This window comes from Opisthocomus hoazin, chromosome 6, assembly GCF_030867145.1.
Source record: "Opisthocomus hoazin isolate bOpiHoa1 chromosome 6, bOpiHoa1.hap1, whole genome shotgun sequence".
NCBI lineage: Eukaryota > Metazoa > Chordata > Aves > Opisthocomiformes > Opisthocomidae > Opisthocomus > Opisthocomus hoazin.
Window position 1 is genome coordinate 57,373,328 of NC_134419.1, and position 16,721 is coordinate 57,390,048.

A 16,721-nucleotide genomic window follows, 5' to 3' on the forward strand; every position below is an offset into this window, starting at 1 on the left:
TTCCATAATTCTCCCAGCCAGGACCTCACAGCCCATTTTCCCATCCCTTTTACATCACAGATCCCATTTGCTTTCTTAGACCGTAATGTTGCTTCTCCTCATGCCCAGCCCCCCAACACTCTTTCGTGGTTGGATGCCTCTTTCCCAAACACACTGATTGCAACAGAAAGACTAGTAATTCTCCCTGGAGAAAAAGAAATTAAACTATATTATTCTATAGAATATGTATTTCTCTTTTTTATACATATACACATACACAATTTTTTAAAAATATATTTATATATATATAATGCCAGCCTGAGATGAGACTCCTGTTTGCCATGTATATACTTGTGTGACTGCCTTGAAAGTCTTTGCTGCTCTATGTCACAGAGCAATAAACATTTCAAATTCTCCATCCCATTCTCTCTTACCAAGAAAAATCAAGACAATTAGGTTAATAGGTCACCACATGGCAAGGTTTTGGTGGAAGCACAGTATCTAGAGGAAGCTGTCCTATGAAGATGAAGCATCACCGTTCACCGAGAAGTTCAGTCAAGGACACTGAAAAAGCTTTTCTAGACACAACTGTTCAGGCATAGCAAGGGCTGAAAGAAATTAAATGAAACAAAATAAATTACAGTAAATTGAAACTTGTTAGATACCTCCCAACAGGTGATTTCTAATGAGCAGAAATCTATGTGTGTCAAATGAAAGGGAAGAACACGCAATGTCTGACAGCAAGGGAGCGTGAAAAATACCCTGTTTTACTGCAAGAATGAAGATCGGTCTGAGAAGCGGCATCCATTTTACAGGAAAAAAAAAAAATTATAACAACATAAAGTAAAAGCCACTCCAGCCTGCACTTTTCATTCCCTGGAAAGCCAAGGCAGCTGTGAAGTGTATGGGGCACTGTGTGTGCATCTTGCAAAATAAAAAACATTTGAAGACACCAGCATGCAAATCCATTTTACCATTTACCAAATTAGCTATTTTCTAACTGCTAAGAATCAATCTTATTTCCCCAGCATTTGAACAGAGCGAAAAAATATCTGTAGTCCTTCAAAAGTTAATAGCGAGCAACTGGGGAAAAGAATTTCTGGAAAACCAGAAACGAAACAGGTAAGAAATTTATATAAATCTATTACTGTAGCTCAAATATCATTATTAACTGTCACTACAACAGAGCACTTTGTGCACGACCCAAAGACCACAATTTCTTCTTCACCCCATGTGAAGAAGATATTTTGAAAAAATAATAATAAACAAAAAAGTCTGTATTTCATTCTTTACAAATGAGAGGACAAAGGCAGGACACCCTTTGGCCGGGGCTCTCTGTGCCAAGCAGGAGCTTCCTCTGGTGGTCCCATCCGCGAGTTGACCCACCACAACCCTGGAGGCAGCAAGGCTTCCCAAATTCCTACATCTTTTCCATATGCCATGCCCTAAAATCATTCACACCGGTCTCCAAGATGCTGTTATCTCCTCAAACTGGCTGTCACACTGCTCTGGTTTTGCTCATGCTCAAGCGAATGTGTTTTGCTGTGGCTTAATTACATTGCAAATACATGCCCATGTGGATCTATAAATCAACACAACTGAAGATGATAAACTCTAAGTGAAAAACAAATAAGTTCATTATTTCAAAGACAGCTCACATGGACAAATGAGCAAACTAAGCTGCTTTCAAGATCAAACTGTGCTTCCGTAACACTGTTTTGCCTCACCAGTGTCCACCCCAGCCACACTGAAGTAGCTACCTCCTCTGGTAACTGCTTTAAAAATGCTCTTCTCAAAGACAACAGCTTAGAAATACAGTAAAACAGCCTTAAAACAAGTTGCCATTGTCATCTTACTATGCACAAAACATCTTCACTAAAACCGCTTCATGTATTTGCATAAGTTTAAATCAAAGCCTGGCATCCATATTTCCATTACTTTTTTTTCACTACAATGCACTGCCAGCATTTATATTTAAACACAGATACATTAAATAGATATACATATGTTGTGGAGCCCAGGGCAAGTCCTGTGTCCGCTTCAACATGAGCTACTCTCCCAAATTCTTCCTCTCTTGCCATCTCCAGGAGACTTCAGGCTGCTGAGTTTTTAGGAATCCCCTTCTCTAAAAGCCAATGCACTCACCAGAAAATCCCACTTACTGGACCTCTGGAGTTGGTCAGTTTGGTCAAAGTGTTATGAACTGCACTATGAATGACATTTCTTTCAAAACGTCTTTCCTGCTCACCGAGGTGGGCTCTGCCACTGCCTCTGCCATGTGCCACCACTCTTCTGCCCCATGATCTGTAGCTCCTCCTGGACCTCAAAACCAGGTGAAACCCCGAAATGACAGCTCTACCTAAACGTTATATATGATGCGATACATCATGTAAGGAGGCAATGGCTCAAACTGTTCCTCTTTTTGGTTGGGCTATGGGAAACACAATTTCTGAAGCAGAAAAAGCCTTCTCTTACATTCCTAAAGATTTGCTTTTCTGTCCTTGTTTCTGCCCCCATTTTTTTCCATAAGACTGTCCACTGCGGACTAAACCATGTTTTCCATTCAGTGAGATGGATGGACGGCCGCTCCACAAACATCTCTGGATGAGGATGTGCTGTGGTCCAGACAGACGCTGTCGTGCAAAGATTCAGCTGTGTGATGCCATAAAGGCAGCACACCATTATTATTAGCTAGTTTTTGTATGTGAGCCACAAAGTTGCATTGAGTTGTTTCCCTTTGCTTACTTGAATTAATTATTTCCCTGTTGATAGACATTATTATTGTAAACAGCCTTCTAAAATGTTTTCTTTCCAATTAAGAAAACATCACCAAAAATAACTGATTGTGAGTATGCTGTAAATTATGTATTGTTGTACCATAAATTATACATCTGCTGTCTCAGCGCCAATTAGCCAGGAAGGTAAGAGAACAGCATAACAGTTGGGAGCCTTGAGTATTACTGTAAGATGTTGTGGCTGATCATTTCATGACTTGTTTTGCTCCTGCTGGTGTGCAATGGGATACTGTGAAATAATGCATGCCACCTGGTGCGAGAGTGAAAAGCAGAATAATGTATATCATTGACCCAATGTACATGTCAGTACACACATTTCTGTCAGAGACTAGAAGATCTTCGTTATCCCTCCTCCTGCTGTGCAGCACTACACTGAATGAACACTGCAACTATTATTTCATATCATCAGGAAGAAATGTCCTTTAGTTGTCATTACCCTTACACATATGAAACCACAACATGATTTAACAGCATGTAATTAAGTATTGTTATGTAAGTCCCAGAAAAGTTTTGAAAAATTAGTCAGAGGAAAAAGCAAAGAAAATACATCAAAAAGTTGATTTTATCTTGTGCTGCCAGCCATAACTGTACTTTACAGCAGTAGAAACACCCTACAGGTTTCCCAAGATGCTGAAGTGATGTCTTAGACAGTCCTGAAAGATACTCATTTATTAGCAATTTATTGAGCTGCTGGATGCTTTACATTACAATATTTTTACACTACTCAATTTAAATCTAGCTACAGAACTACTGAGCTTATTAGCAAAGTGGAAGTATGGTACTTCAGGTATGTCGTCTCCCTAGCAAAAAAATATGCCAGTATTATGCTTGCCTTGCATGTTGAGAACATACTCTCATTTATTAAGTTTCTGCGTAGTTTCAGATGATCAAAGTTATTACGTACTGAATACTTCAATATATGCAAACAAGTATTTATTGTAAATTAACTAATCTCAGTCTGAGTCAGTCAGCCAAAATACTGTATTTAAAATGCTGAGAAATTCTCATCACGGTGGTGCTGCATGCCCCTAGAACTGTTTAGGGATGCAAGGAAGGAAATTCCTTTTGTTTCCCATATTGGGTCTTCTTCTGAAGACGATTTTGTTTGGCACACTGTTGCCTGCTCTCACTATTAGAGCGGATGCCACGATATATTTGGTGCTGTTTTAAAAAAGTACCAGCTCTGAGAGTCAAGTGTCCATGAGGCTCTAAACAAATTTAAAAAAAAGTGTTTCTATCTTATGTGTCTGTGGGGGAAAATTTAAAATTAGAGTTCATCTCCATCTTAATATTAAAAAAGTAACTGAAATAAGGACATTTATTTAATAACCATATTATTTTAAAATTAAGGTATAGATTTGCAGGGGCCAGACTTGAGTCTTGTGCTGGATACATCTTCCTGGCTGCCAAGAAGCGAGATAAAATTTGCCCTTCACATATTCTGCCTTCTTTTTGGAAGAAGACGACCAACTGAGGAGGGATTGAACACGTTATCACAGCATCAGAGAGAAGCCCAATAGCTCTTATACGGAGATAACCCAGGATGGGATGAGTACTTATCCATTAAGATGGATGGGTGCCCCAAATTCCTGCCTAAAGCACATGTTTTACTATTCCTATTCTTATTCCTCCCTAAGGAAATAAAGCATCTTTTTATAATAGTCATCTGTTGAATATGGATTTACAGTTTCTCTTCTTTTAGTTCATTGCCAAAGCAAAATATTTATATAAAACAGGTCACTTGCATACAATTCCCACCTCCACCAAAATCACATATACACAATAAGACAATTTAAAAACCACCACCACCATCCTGCCTTCAGCCGTCTACCCGATCAAGAAGACCATAATTACGCTTTTCCTGTACATGAAAAAAACTCCAGAGTTGCAAAACATCAAACAGTTTGATCTTCAAATGCATGTTCAGAGAAGACAGTGTAAACTATCTTCTGATGTCTACAAACACAGGAAGATCTACATTGGGCCACTCAACTGAAGAACAAACCTTATTTCCCCGTGAAGGTGCAGCCTCCTTGCAACACGTAACACGAAGTAACAAAGTCTGACTCCAAAAGCATAAACACAGTCCCAATCTCTTTCCAAATTGCAAAAGCCCTCTGAAGGCTGCAAAAGTCCTTGAAATATTATCTCAACGTAAGAGCTACATCATAAGGAGCACTTACCCTTGAAGGGCTTTTTCTCCAAACCAATCTCCCTTCCCTAGAGTACGGAGAAAGACCGGATCTTCACTGGGGGAGTCTTCACGAGTAACATTCACCTGTCAAAAAGCCAAAACCCCCAGCATTTAGAAAACTTTTAATTAACAAATAAAACCTGTTTATTCAGAGAGGAATTCGTCGTCTCCCAGAACTCTCAGGAAAAGCTCTGGTTCATATCTCCTCTGGGAACCACATAATTCTCCAGAGTCCTGCACTCTTCCCTCAGCATCACCAACCAACCATTCAAGAAAATGAGCAGTTCTTTTCCACTGAGGTACCTACTACTCTTGCAAAAATGCAATACTTGTGGTTTTTTGAAGGTTTTTAACTCTAAACATGGAGTTGGCTGCACAAGCACAGTCATTGCCTGTATGGAGTCAGCAGCAGAAATAAGTTCCGAATATTTTCTGCGCATCAGACAGACACATGGCATAGGCTTCTGTTAGTTTTGTTCCACATGATTTCTTGCATTGCTAAATTTGCTTAAGGGAAAGGAATAACAAAAATAATCTATATTTAGACACAACTGAAATTAAACAGTTTGGAGCATTACAGGATGAAGGATATCTCTTTTTTACTCTCTCAAATTCAGAGAGGAGGTAACTAGCTGGAGTAAAAACCAAGTATTTTCATTGACGTTTAAAAGAAAATACCATCTTATTTTTTAATTTGTTGTTTTTTGCAGTGAAAGAGAAAATCAATCACTGCTGATGGAAAGCAGACTTTCTACCCACTATAAAACCATGGGTAGTATAACCTAGTGTAAGCCCTATGTTGAAGAAGCTAGCACTGCAACAACAGTAAGATGACTTCACATCTGTGAGTGATGATTTCCTATCGCGGGGGGGGGGGGGGGAGGGGAGTTTTTTATTTTCTGCAATGATTTCAGAAGAAAAATAGTAATTGATCATCTTAAAACTTTTGGCTCTGGTTTCTTGTGCCAGTATGGGATACAAATCCCAGCTGCCATGTAATGACAAAGGCCCTAACATCTCACTGGGTGCTGAAGATGGCATGACATACCAAGGATGCAAAGGGCTCCATGAGAGATGAATGGTTTTGACATAATGGCCTTCTATGAGAAATATTTCTTCCTCTTCAGCTGTTCTCAGAGGTAACTCATACCTCTTACGGTACAAGAAGGCAGGTGAAATACAACCTCCTGCTATCAGTGCATGGTGAGGATCAGCTCTACCATCTATAAATTTAGTTCTCCAGGCTCTGTCTATGGCTGGTGGAGAGGGACAGGCATTTCCAAAACCTGAGCTGTCCAAAATTTAATTGGGATGGGCAACAATCTGGAGACATCTCGCATACACGGGAAAATGTCTCATCTGCTTCTCCTTTTCAGGCTGTTCAGCTTTAATCAGAGATTTTGCGTATGCAAATTCACAAAGCCAAAATCTGGGACGTCAGACACCTCCTTTCAGATTTTGAGACATTCCAGTTTAATTTCACTATTAAATTTACAAATGTGGCCTGCACCTTTTCCTATCTCTTTTATAGATGGTAAAACCAATGGGTCTGAGTCTTTAATGAGCATTCAATCTACACCACACTACATTTAATATCCGCAGTGACTCATCGAAGATCAGATGAGAGTAGTGAACACATAACAGGTAAGCCAGGAACACTTGTAGCAGATGACAAAAAAAACTGAACAAAGGAAACTTCAATGAAGATTTAAGCTCTTCCTCCACGACCTCTGCTGATCCTAAGCAATGAGTGCTAAGGGATTATGGGAGTGTGATTTCTGTGTGGTCCAATGCAGTGAGCCATTTGAATAGCCACAGCACCAATGAACAACCCACATGAGCCAGCATTAAATTGGTGCCACGACATGCCTTTTAAAGGGAAAATGATGTACAATAGCACAGCACTGCACACCCTGTCTCCGAGTAAAGTCAAGGTACAGAACAGGCACGGAGCAGCAGCACTCAGCAAGCGGAAGGGACCAAGCTGTTTTCATCTGACATATTACTCAACAGATTTCTGCATGTAGGGTGTTTTGAACACACTTTTGATTTCTATTCACTTGTACTCACAGAAACACATCAAAATAAATAAACTAAATGAGCTCAGGAGTGGGATCAAGTGCAGTGGATGGAGTTGATGGAGAAAAAGGGGAAATATGACTTCGCTCCTAAAAGAGCTATCCATGGAGCATGGGCTGCAAGAAAACAGAGCAGAAGTCTTTCTAAGCATTTCTGAGAGAAGTGCTGGGCTCAGAAATGTAAAAAATCTTCTCTATGCACTTGACTGTCACAGACACACTGACATAAAAGGCAAGGCAGAGCTTTTACAAATAGCTCTTGCTGAAAATACTCACACGATGCTGCTGAATGCAAAAAGTCAATGTGAGGTCCAAAGTACATGAGCTGCAGCCAGCATTTTTTCTGACTTATTAAGCTGCCTGGGTTGGATTTTAGCATGGGACATTATGTGCTCCTGCTTCAGCAAGTCCCAGGCAGCATACATTGATTTGTTAATTCTGTATTTCATTGCTATTTATTCCATGTTTCACTGCTAAGGCTCTATTCCTCCTCTCCTGGGCTGTAACCTTAGCACGGGTTAGTCCTTACATACACTGTGTAGCTCTTATGTCCCAATACAGGCATGAAAATTAAACACTCCCCAACTCTGTCCATCTTCTATCAGTCACTGATACGTCTTTTGCAAATCAGGAAGCTTGGAAGAGAAAACTGGGCAGAATTTAACTGTCCCTGTGGGAATTTCTGTCAAGCCATCAGAATCCAGCTGAGGGTCTGGGAATTTCTCAGCAAGCCCATGTGTGTTGTTTTAATTCAGCTTCCTTTTTCTGGCCATCAGCTGTCACAGCAAGATAAAGTAGCAAAGGCAGGATAAAGCCAAGGAGCATCTCAAGGGCTCTGAAGCAATGGACTAGGGCATGGGTGGTCTTCTCCTCCATCCTGCAGGCGAAGTTTAAGAGCTTGAGGAGGAGTGCATGGACCATGCAAGTCAACAACTGTTTGTCCAGCTGGTGTCAACAACAGAGATTTGGTTTTTACAACCAAGGGTGTCTCTTTGGAGATCAAGGACTGCTATGAAGGATAGGGTCCTCCTGACTAATTGGGGATGAAGCAACGTTGCCAACAGGCTGGCCAACATGGCAAGGAGGGCTTCAAATATTTGATGGGGGAGGAAGGTGCACTCTCCCATTATTTCTGCCCATTAAAAAAGGGCATAAAAAAAGGATTTGAAGCATGTATCATGGTGGTCCTCATTTTGGGACAAGAGGAAATATTACTTCTGAGTGGAGGGAAGTGAAAGGGCATGAGGGTATACCATCAGACTTGGATTTCTGCAGTCCATGATTATCTTAATTTCAGAAACTTGTCCATGACTACCTTATTCATCTGAAAAAGAACATTTTTTTTCTTCTGATGAAGACTGGCTCCCAGAGATAGAGAGTGGAAGACAATGGTGAATATCTAGTTTTAGCTCCCAAGAGCTGACAGCTGCCTCAGGAAACAACCTAACAGCATGTACAACACCCACACTCTTCCTCTACAGATGCCATGGGGTTTTTGCTACCCTTAATTATGCAAGGCCAACATTAATATTGTGTTTACTTTCAATGTATCACATTTCATCTGCAGCGGGAAATCACTGTATATTCCCTTGAATAGCTCCATCCTGCTACACGGAAAGAAGCCATATGTTTCTCAAGTGTAATAGTATTAGGCCAGCTAAAAAAAACCTAAAAAAAGTTGAGTGGAAGGAAAAAACTCATTCTATAAAATCCCATCAGGATTTTATGGGAAAAGAGGTAAAAACAGCATATTTTTCCTGTGAGGAGTGGAACAGAAAATTAGATTTTTTTTATTCCCCATGGAGAGAGCACAGATTTCTCTGGCTTCGTATAATTTAATTTGGAGAAGCTGAGAAGTGATAGCCATGGGAATGAATTCTGGAAGTCATCGTTCTAAGAGGGATACTTAGCAAAGAAAACATTGAGTATTGTAGGGTAAACTGTTAAAAAAAAGAGCTTTTTGGTAATTTACTGAGATCCTCAACAGCTGTTTTCAACCTCAAAGTGTTCATTGTGAGCACATGTGCAAAACAGCATATCTATTTTTTCCCCTTCAGGCCATTCTTCCCTACTGGTAGAGGGCTAAGAAGTGTAATTAAATGTCAAGTGTTGCAACATTTGTGCCTCAGGGAGAAAAAAAAGTGCTGACTGGCACTGCATTTTGAGAGCACATCACCACCATTGCTGTCATCCCAGCTGCCTTTGAAGGGTGTCAACTTACCTTTCCTTTGCTGATTATAAAGAAAGTGTCCCCTCGAGCACCTTGTCGTATAATATACTCTCCACTTTCATAGTGTGTCTGTAAAAAAAAAAAAAAAAAGATGAACATACAGAATCAGACACTGCTATTCTGCAGACAGTTTGGCAGTTTTGCAAGACAATGCTTATGGAAACATAACCCTGGACCAGTTTTATCCCAGTCTGACACTGGCCATGATTTAAAAATTGTCCTGTGTCAAGGAATATAATAATTAAAACGAAACTGTTTATGGCTTGCCCATTTTTCTTCTTACTGTGCTAGTGCCAGCTTTTGCCCAGATGAATTATCCTCACGGCCTAAATCCATTTATACTAAGTAAACCAGACAGAGAAATTTTCAACAGAGAATACAGTACATGAACTAAAATACAATAATATGTCTGTTGTAAAAATAGTTCTTTGCTGTTTATTTTTGTTTTGGTATTCTTCCAGCATTGCTAGCAAGGGCTTTCAACAAATAATTTTTGCTCTTCTCCTGCTATTATAGTAGTTCAATCTGTCTTTCTTGCCTTGTTTTGTGGAATATTCCTTGCTAAATTTATGTCACAGCTTATCAATGCTTGCATCTAAACTTAATAGGATAGCTTCATCCCTTGTATTACCCTATCAAAATCAATATGCATCCATACATCACCAAAAAAATAAAAAGCTAGTATGCCCTAAATAAAGACTACATTCATATTCATTCACCCCAAACCCTGGCATTTTCCTCAGAGATGCTCTACCCCCAGCAAATTCAAAAAACATCAGTTCAACAGCAAGCAGAGGCCAGGGAACGCTAAGAGCTTCCCAGCTTCCCAGCCAACATCTTTACCTACATCTTCTACTGGACAAATGACTGCAGAAAGCTGCAGGCATTAGGTCTGCTGTGCCCCAGCACTGATTTGTGATAAAACCTCCCCAAAAACACCCTCAACACTGAGTGTTGTTTGAAGCTACACTAAAGCACAAAGCCCCAGAAAAGACCAACAGATCTTTTAATCCCAAAGTATGTATAAACAATAGCAAGGATGGAGTTGAGCTAAAACAAAGGAATTCTCAGAATACTAGAATTTGGATAAGCTTGATACGTTTTCTTTCAAGGGTATTTTATTGGCCTGTGTGTATTTATTTATCTTTACACTCAACCTTTTTGCTGCCACTTACAGATTGATAACAGACTCATACATGAAAATAAGTAAGTAAAGGCTCATGTAAATGTATCTGCTACATGTGAAAAAAACAACTCCTTACTTTGGGAGCACTGGGCATATAGGGAAACTAAGGAGAAGTAACTGTCCTAGGAAAAAGAAAAGATGTCTAAATGAACTATAACATGAAATTAATTAGGTTAATTGTTTAAAATGCATATAGTTAGGCTGTGGGTGCTTATATCATCCCAAAAAAACCTCTGGGTAAATAAAATCAGAAAGCCAAAGCAGTAAGTTAGCAATTAATACTCTTCGGATTCTCCAAAAGACTAATAAATCAAAAAATAAACTTCTCTATCAGAATCACAAATACCAACTATTATCATGTCAGTCTTCAGAAAAGGGACCAGAGAAGGTGGATCAGGAAGTCTTTACTTCTGGGTTACCCTGATCCTGAATGGGCTCTGACAGATCTAAAAACTGCAGCATTTTTCCTATTTCCATGTGCCAAAGTGGAAAAAGGGGAAAAGAGCCTGGAGGAGACTGAGGATGCAAACTTGCAGAGTTTTACTTCTTATGTGGTGTGTTTCTGGATAGCAGATTTTGAGGATGCACTTTTTAGAGCATTCAGGCTGAGACTCCTTGAAAGGGCCTGGCAAGATGATGGGACCATATCCTCTCAAGCTGAATCTTGTAGGCACCCAAAAAAGCTAATGATTGAAAATAATGGTCATAAGGTTTCCAATTTTAGTATGGACAACTTATATTTAGTAGATATATTAAACTGCTACAGCTTATGTGACTTTTGCGTAATTTTCAGCTGATACTGCCTTATAGCTTATTCTCAACTTCTGGCCAAATAACACATTCAACATGGTGAAACCTTCTTTCTAGAAGGCCACTTCTCGGTCATAGTCACCAGTTACCACTGCACCAATCACTTAGCACTGACACTCAGTCATGCTACCGTATCTGATTCCCACCCATGAGTCCTTCCAACCTTCCCACCAGGTTTCCAGACAAGGAATGGAAGAAGAACAAATTTGGATTTTGTAGGATTTGAAGCTGCCTCTTACCTTAGCATCTCTTGCCAACTATATATTTCTATTTTTCCTGTCCTCTGGTCTCATTGAAAATACTGCAAGTCTTTCTTCCAACACTCAAATCATATTCCCCTAGTCCTTCCTTGAGTGCCCAGTCACGCAGGGCTTTCATTTCACTTGACCTCCACCTCATCGGCACCTCTTTCCTTGCCCTTCCTGCAGTACATATCTTCCTGTTTATGTATTTCAGCCCATTTCTTTAGCAGCTAATTCCACCTGCCCTTACCACAATTCTTCTTGCTTGAATCAAATTGTACTTCCCCATCTTCTAACAATGTTCTTCCTCTAAAACCCTCCTTTTCTAACACAAGTCAACTCATCCGTGTGCTTCACCCTTCTAACCAAATTATTTCTGTGCATTTAGATTGAAAGCACTGTGCAAAGCAGGCAAAGTGCATAACTGCAAGTAAGAATAATTACAAGCCTCTTGGTTTTAGCTGACCACGTATAAGGTAGCAACACATTTTCAGGTACACGCAGTATGATCACATAACCACAGAATGATAGGGGTTGGAAGGGACCTCTGTGGGTCATCTAGTCCAACCCTCCTGCCGAAGCAGGGTCACCTACAGCAGGCTGCACAGGACCACGTCCAGGCGGGTCTTGAATATCTCCAGAGAAGGAGACTCCACAACCTCCCTGGGCAACCCGTTCCAGTGCTCTGTCACCCTCAGAGTGAAAAAGTTCTTCCTCGTGTTCAGATGGAACTTCCTGTGCTTCAGTTTGTACCCATTGCCCCTTGTCCTGTCGCTGGGCACCACTGAAAAGAGTTTGACCCATCCTCCTGACACCCACTCTTCAGATATTTATAAGCATTTATAAGGTCCCCTCTCAGCCTTCTCTTCTTCAGGCTGAATAAGCCCAGCTCCCTCAGCCTTTCCTCAGAGGACAGATGCTCCAGTCCCCTCATCATCCTCGTAGCCCTCCGCTGGACACTCTCCAGTAGTTCCTCATCTTTCCTGAACTGGGGAGCCCAGAACTGGACACAGTACTCCAAATGGGGCCTCACTAGGGCACAGTAGAGGGGGAGGAGATCATACAAGATCATACAAAGTCACCTGAGGAAGCGCTTTGGCAAATGTTGCACATATTCACTGTGACCGGCTTTGGAGCCCCCAGCACAGGAAAGACATGGACCTGTTCGAGTGGGTCCAGAGGAGGGCTACAAAAATGATCATAGGGCTGGAACACCTCTCCTAGGAGGAAAGGCTGGGAGAGTTGGGGCTGTTCAGCCTGGAGAAGAGAAGTCTCCAGGGAGACCTTACAGCAGCCTTCCAAGTACCTGAAGGGGGCCTACAAGAAAGGGACTTTTTACAAGGACAGGTAGGGACAGGACAAGGGATGACAGCTTCAAACTGAAAGAGGGTAGGTTTAGATTAGATAAAAGGAAGAAATTCTTTACTATGAGGGTAATGAAGCACTGGAACAGATTGCCCAGAGAAGCTGTGGATGCCCCTTCCTTGGAAATTTTCAAGGCCAGGATGGATGGGGCTTTGAGCAACCTGGTCTAGTGGAAGGTGACCCTGCCCATGGCAGGGGGGCTGGAAATAGATAATCTTGAAGGTCGCTTCCAACGCAAACCATTCTATGATTCTATGATATTCATGCTATAGCTGATCTATACTTTAGCAACACAAGCTCCATTTCATCTAGAGAAAACCAGTCGAAGAACAATATAAGGAAAATCAACAATTCTGACAGCTTTATAATTGTGTGGTGGCACACTCAAAGGAATATTATTTTAATTAAAATCACAACAAGGAAAAGCAGTAAAGAAAGCAGGTTCAATATGCCTTTATTAGCTTTAGACTGACCCCACCACTTCTTCCAGACTTGCATTTGTAAGATTAAATTCAATGGTTGAGCTCTAACAAGGTGTTGCAAGCCAGACTGATGAAGGCAATTCATCTGATGGAGAGAACAATAATTTGTTGGCATCTTCTTAAATTCTACCTTCAAAGCCCTGTATGTACTGGTCAAAGTATTTCCAGAACGGCTTTAAAATAGATAATAAATATTTCTATCCCACCTTTGTAGTCACAAATGAATAAAAAAATAATGCAACTAGTGTTAACACACTAAATTTGGGCTTAGAACTTGAATCTTTTTGCTTTTAGACTTTTTTCCCCAAGAGAAAGGGACTCTGGACAGAATACTGTATTTTCAGAGGCAATATCAAAGTTCAGTGATGATTTAATTTTATATCTCAGATAAATTTCACTGAAACCTAAGCATCACATAGGGTTTTGAACATACTTCTTAAGACATAGCTCCTTCAGGCCGCAACAAAATTAAAGCAAAACACAGAAATTAATTCCTAGCTGGAAGAGTTGACCAGACTATATTAACTATTCTTACATTTTCTTTTCTCCAGCACAAAACTGGAGTTGAAATCCAGCATAAAAATGGAATGCAGAAAACCCAAACAGAAACACTAATAGTTACAATGGTCTTGTGTGTGCGGCAGGGGGGAAGGTTATAAGCTAAGGCATCGAGCTTCCAGTTTGGCAAAGTCTGAGTAAGTTGGCAGTCAAGAAAACAGCAATGATAAAGCCCAGAAATTACTATTGGGAATATTCATATGCCAGCAAGCCACAAATGTATAGTTTATAAGCTTTGGCAAATGGAGGTAAAGCTCAGCTTTGATGAATTATAAATGCTACAAAATTTAGAGCATTTGTCATGCTAACTAGACTGTTGCTTTACAAAGTAACACTCGGCCCTTAAGGTACTTCACCACGGAGTGAAAGCTGCTTTATCACCTTTTGAATAAACTCCCGGCTCCCTAGTATCTCATTTTCTTAGATAACAAAAATTTTTCCCAGTCTAAAGCATAAAGGGTTGCATCATTAGCAATGCAAGGATGCCCATGGAGATGCAGAGTGCAAGCCAAGCTTGCGACCCAAATGCTCATGTGTTTATCAGAAGACAGTAAAGTGCTACAATAAGAGGGTTTTTTTCCTAAGAAAATAAGTGATAAACTAAGTGATTAAAAAAAACAAGGGTCTTGTTTTCTCTGCTTTTCGGGCACATGCAACACATCCAAAAAAAAAAGATTCAAGGTTTCCTTACAAAGAAAGATTTAATTCTTACACCAATATTCACGGCTTTGATTTCAGTATCTATCCTGCACATGGTTTAACTCCTATAAACATTTAAATACTTGTAAAACAAAGCTTCCAAGTCTTCCCAGTGGAGCTCAACTCTGAACTCAAAGCCATGATATTATATTTACAGAAAGAATGTGTCAGGCATGAAAAAAACAAGCTCCAATTAGCTTTCTCAGGGAAAGAACAGGTCCTTAACCAAAATGCTTTAATAGGAAATAAACCCGAAATATGTATAAGCAAGAGGATGCCATGTACGTAGTACATAAACTCAAATTTCCCTTAAATTTGCATCATAAACACCAAGGAAAGCCTGACAGGAGGAGGGAAAATAAGAAAATGAAATTAGAGAGCCAGCCCAATTAGTATTTCAAAGTCCCTTAAGAATTTCTCAACTGCCGTTAGCCAGCACAGTGTCAGCAGAGCATTTCCGGCACCTCAGACCATCCCATCCTCTGACCACTCAACCTTTATATCTCTATAACATTAGAGATCATTTAGGCAAAGCGGACACCCACACAAATCCACGGGCCCCAATGGCATCCACCCCGCGAGTGCTGAGGGAGCTGGCAGATGTCATTGCTGAGCCACTCTCCATCATCTCTGAAAGGTCCAGGAGAACAGGAGAAGTGCCTGAGGACTGGAGAAAAGCCAATGTCACTGCAGTCTTCACACAGGGCAAGAAGCAGGACCCAGCAAACTACAGGACGGTCAGCCTCACCTCCATCCTGGGAAAGATGATGGAACAGCTCTAAGTAAGTGGAGGAAAAGAAGGTTATCAAGAGTAGTCAACACAGATTCACCAAGAGGAAATCATGCTTGACCAATCTGATAGCCTTCTATGATGGTATAACTGGCTGCGTAGACGAGGGGACAGCAGTGGATGCTGTCTACCTTGACTTCAGCAAGGCTTTTGACACTGTCTCCCATAACATCCTCATAGGGAAGCTCAGGCTAGATGAGTGGTCAGTGAGGTGGATTGAGAACTGGCTGAATGGCAGAGCTCAGAGAGTTGTCATCAGCGGTGCAAGTCTAGTTGGAGGCCTGTAACTAGTGGTGTTCTGCAAGGATTAGTACTCAGTCCAGTCTTGTTCAATTTCTTCATCAGTGACCTGGATGAACGGACAGAGTGTACCCTCAGCAAGTTTGCTGATGATACAAAACGAGGAGAGGTGGCTGATACACGAGAAAGCTGTGCTGCCATTCAGCGAGACCTGGAAAGGCTGGAGAGCTGGGCACAGAGGAACCTGATGAAATTGAACAAGGGCAAGTGTAAGGTCCTGCACCTGGGGAGATATAATCCCATGCATCTGTACAGTCTAGGGACTGACCTGCTGGAAAGCAGCTCTGTAGAGAGGGACCTAGGAGTGCCGGTGAACAAGTTAACCACGAGACAGCAGTGTGCCCTGGCTGCCAAGAAGGCCAATGGCATCCTGGGCCAGCAGATCGAAGGAGGTTCTCCTCCCCCGCTACTTCGCCCTAGTGAGGCCCCATCTGGAGTACTGTGTCCAGTTCTGGGCTCCCCAGTTCAAGAAAGATGAGGAACTACTGGAGAGAGTCCAGCGGAGGGCTACCAGGATGGTGAGGGGACTGGAGCATTTCTCCCACCAGGAAAGGCTGAGGGAGCTGGGCTTGTTCAGCCTGGAGAAGGCTGAGAGGGGACCTTATAAATGCCTATAAATATCTGAAGGGTGGGTGTCAGGAGGATGGGGCCAAACTCTTTTCAGTAGTGCCCAGAGATGGGACAAGGGGCAACAGGCACAAACTGAAGCATAAGAAATTCCATCTGAATATAAGGAAGAGCTTCTTCCCTTTGAGGGTGACAGAGCACTGGAACAGGTTGCCCAGAGGGGTTGTGGAGTCTCCTTCTCTGGAGATACTAAAAACCCGCCTGGACGTGGTCCTGTGCAGCCTGCTGTAGGTGACCCTGCTTTGGCAGGGGGGTTGGACTAGATGACCCACAGAGGTCCCTTCCAACCCCTACCGTTCTGTGATTCTGTGATAATCCTCGATTTCTCTTAAAGGCATCACTGAGTTCAACTAAATAACATTGGAAAGGGCTAGATCTCACCCATA

At 41.3% G+C, this 16,721-nt stretch overlaps 1 protein-coding gene across 4 annotated transcripts in view; it reads right to left on the bottom strand.

Moving 5' to 3' along the window:
- PRKG1 (protein kinase cGMP-dependent 1) overlaps positions 1 to 16,721 on the bottom strand; it is a 553,253-nt gene that overhangs the window by 116,216 nt on the left and 420,316 nt on the right. For all 4 annotated transcript variants that reach the window (XM_075423234.1, XM_075423233.1, XM_075423236.1 and 1 more), the window contains 2 exons: positions 9,268 to 9,345; positions 4,958 to 5,052 (listed from right to left, as the gene is read on the bottom strand). In XM_075423234.1, coding sequence (XP_075279349.1) covers positions 4,958 to 5,052; positions 9,268 to 9,345 — 173 coding nt within the window. The remainder of the gene's footprint in view (positions 1 to 4,957; positions 5,053 to 9,267; positions 9,346 to 16,721) is intronic.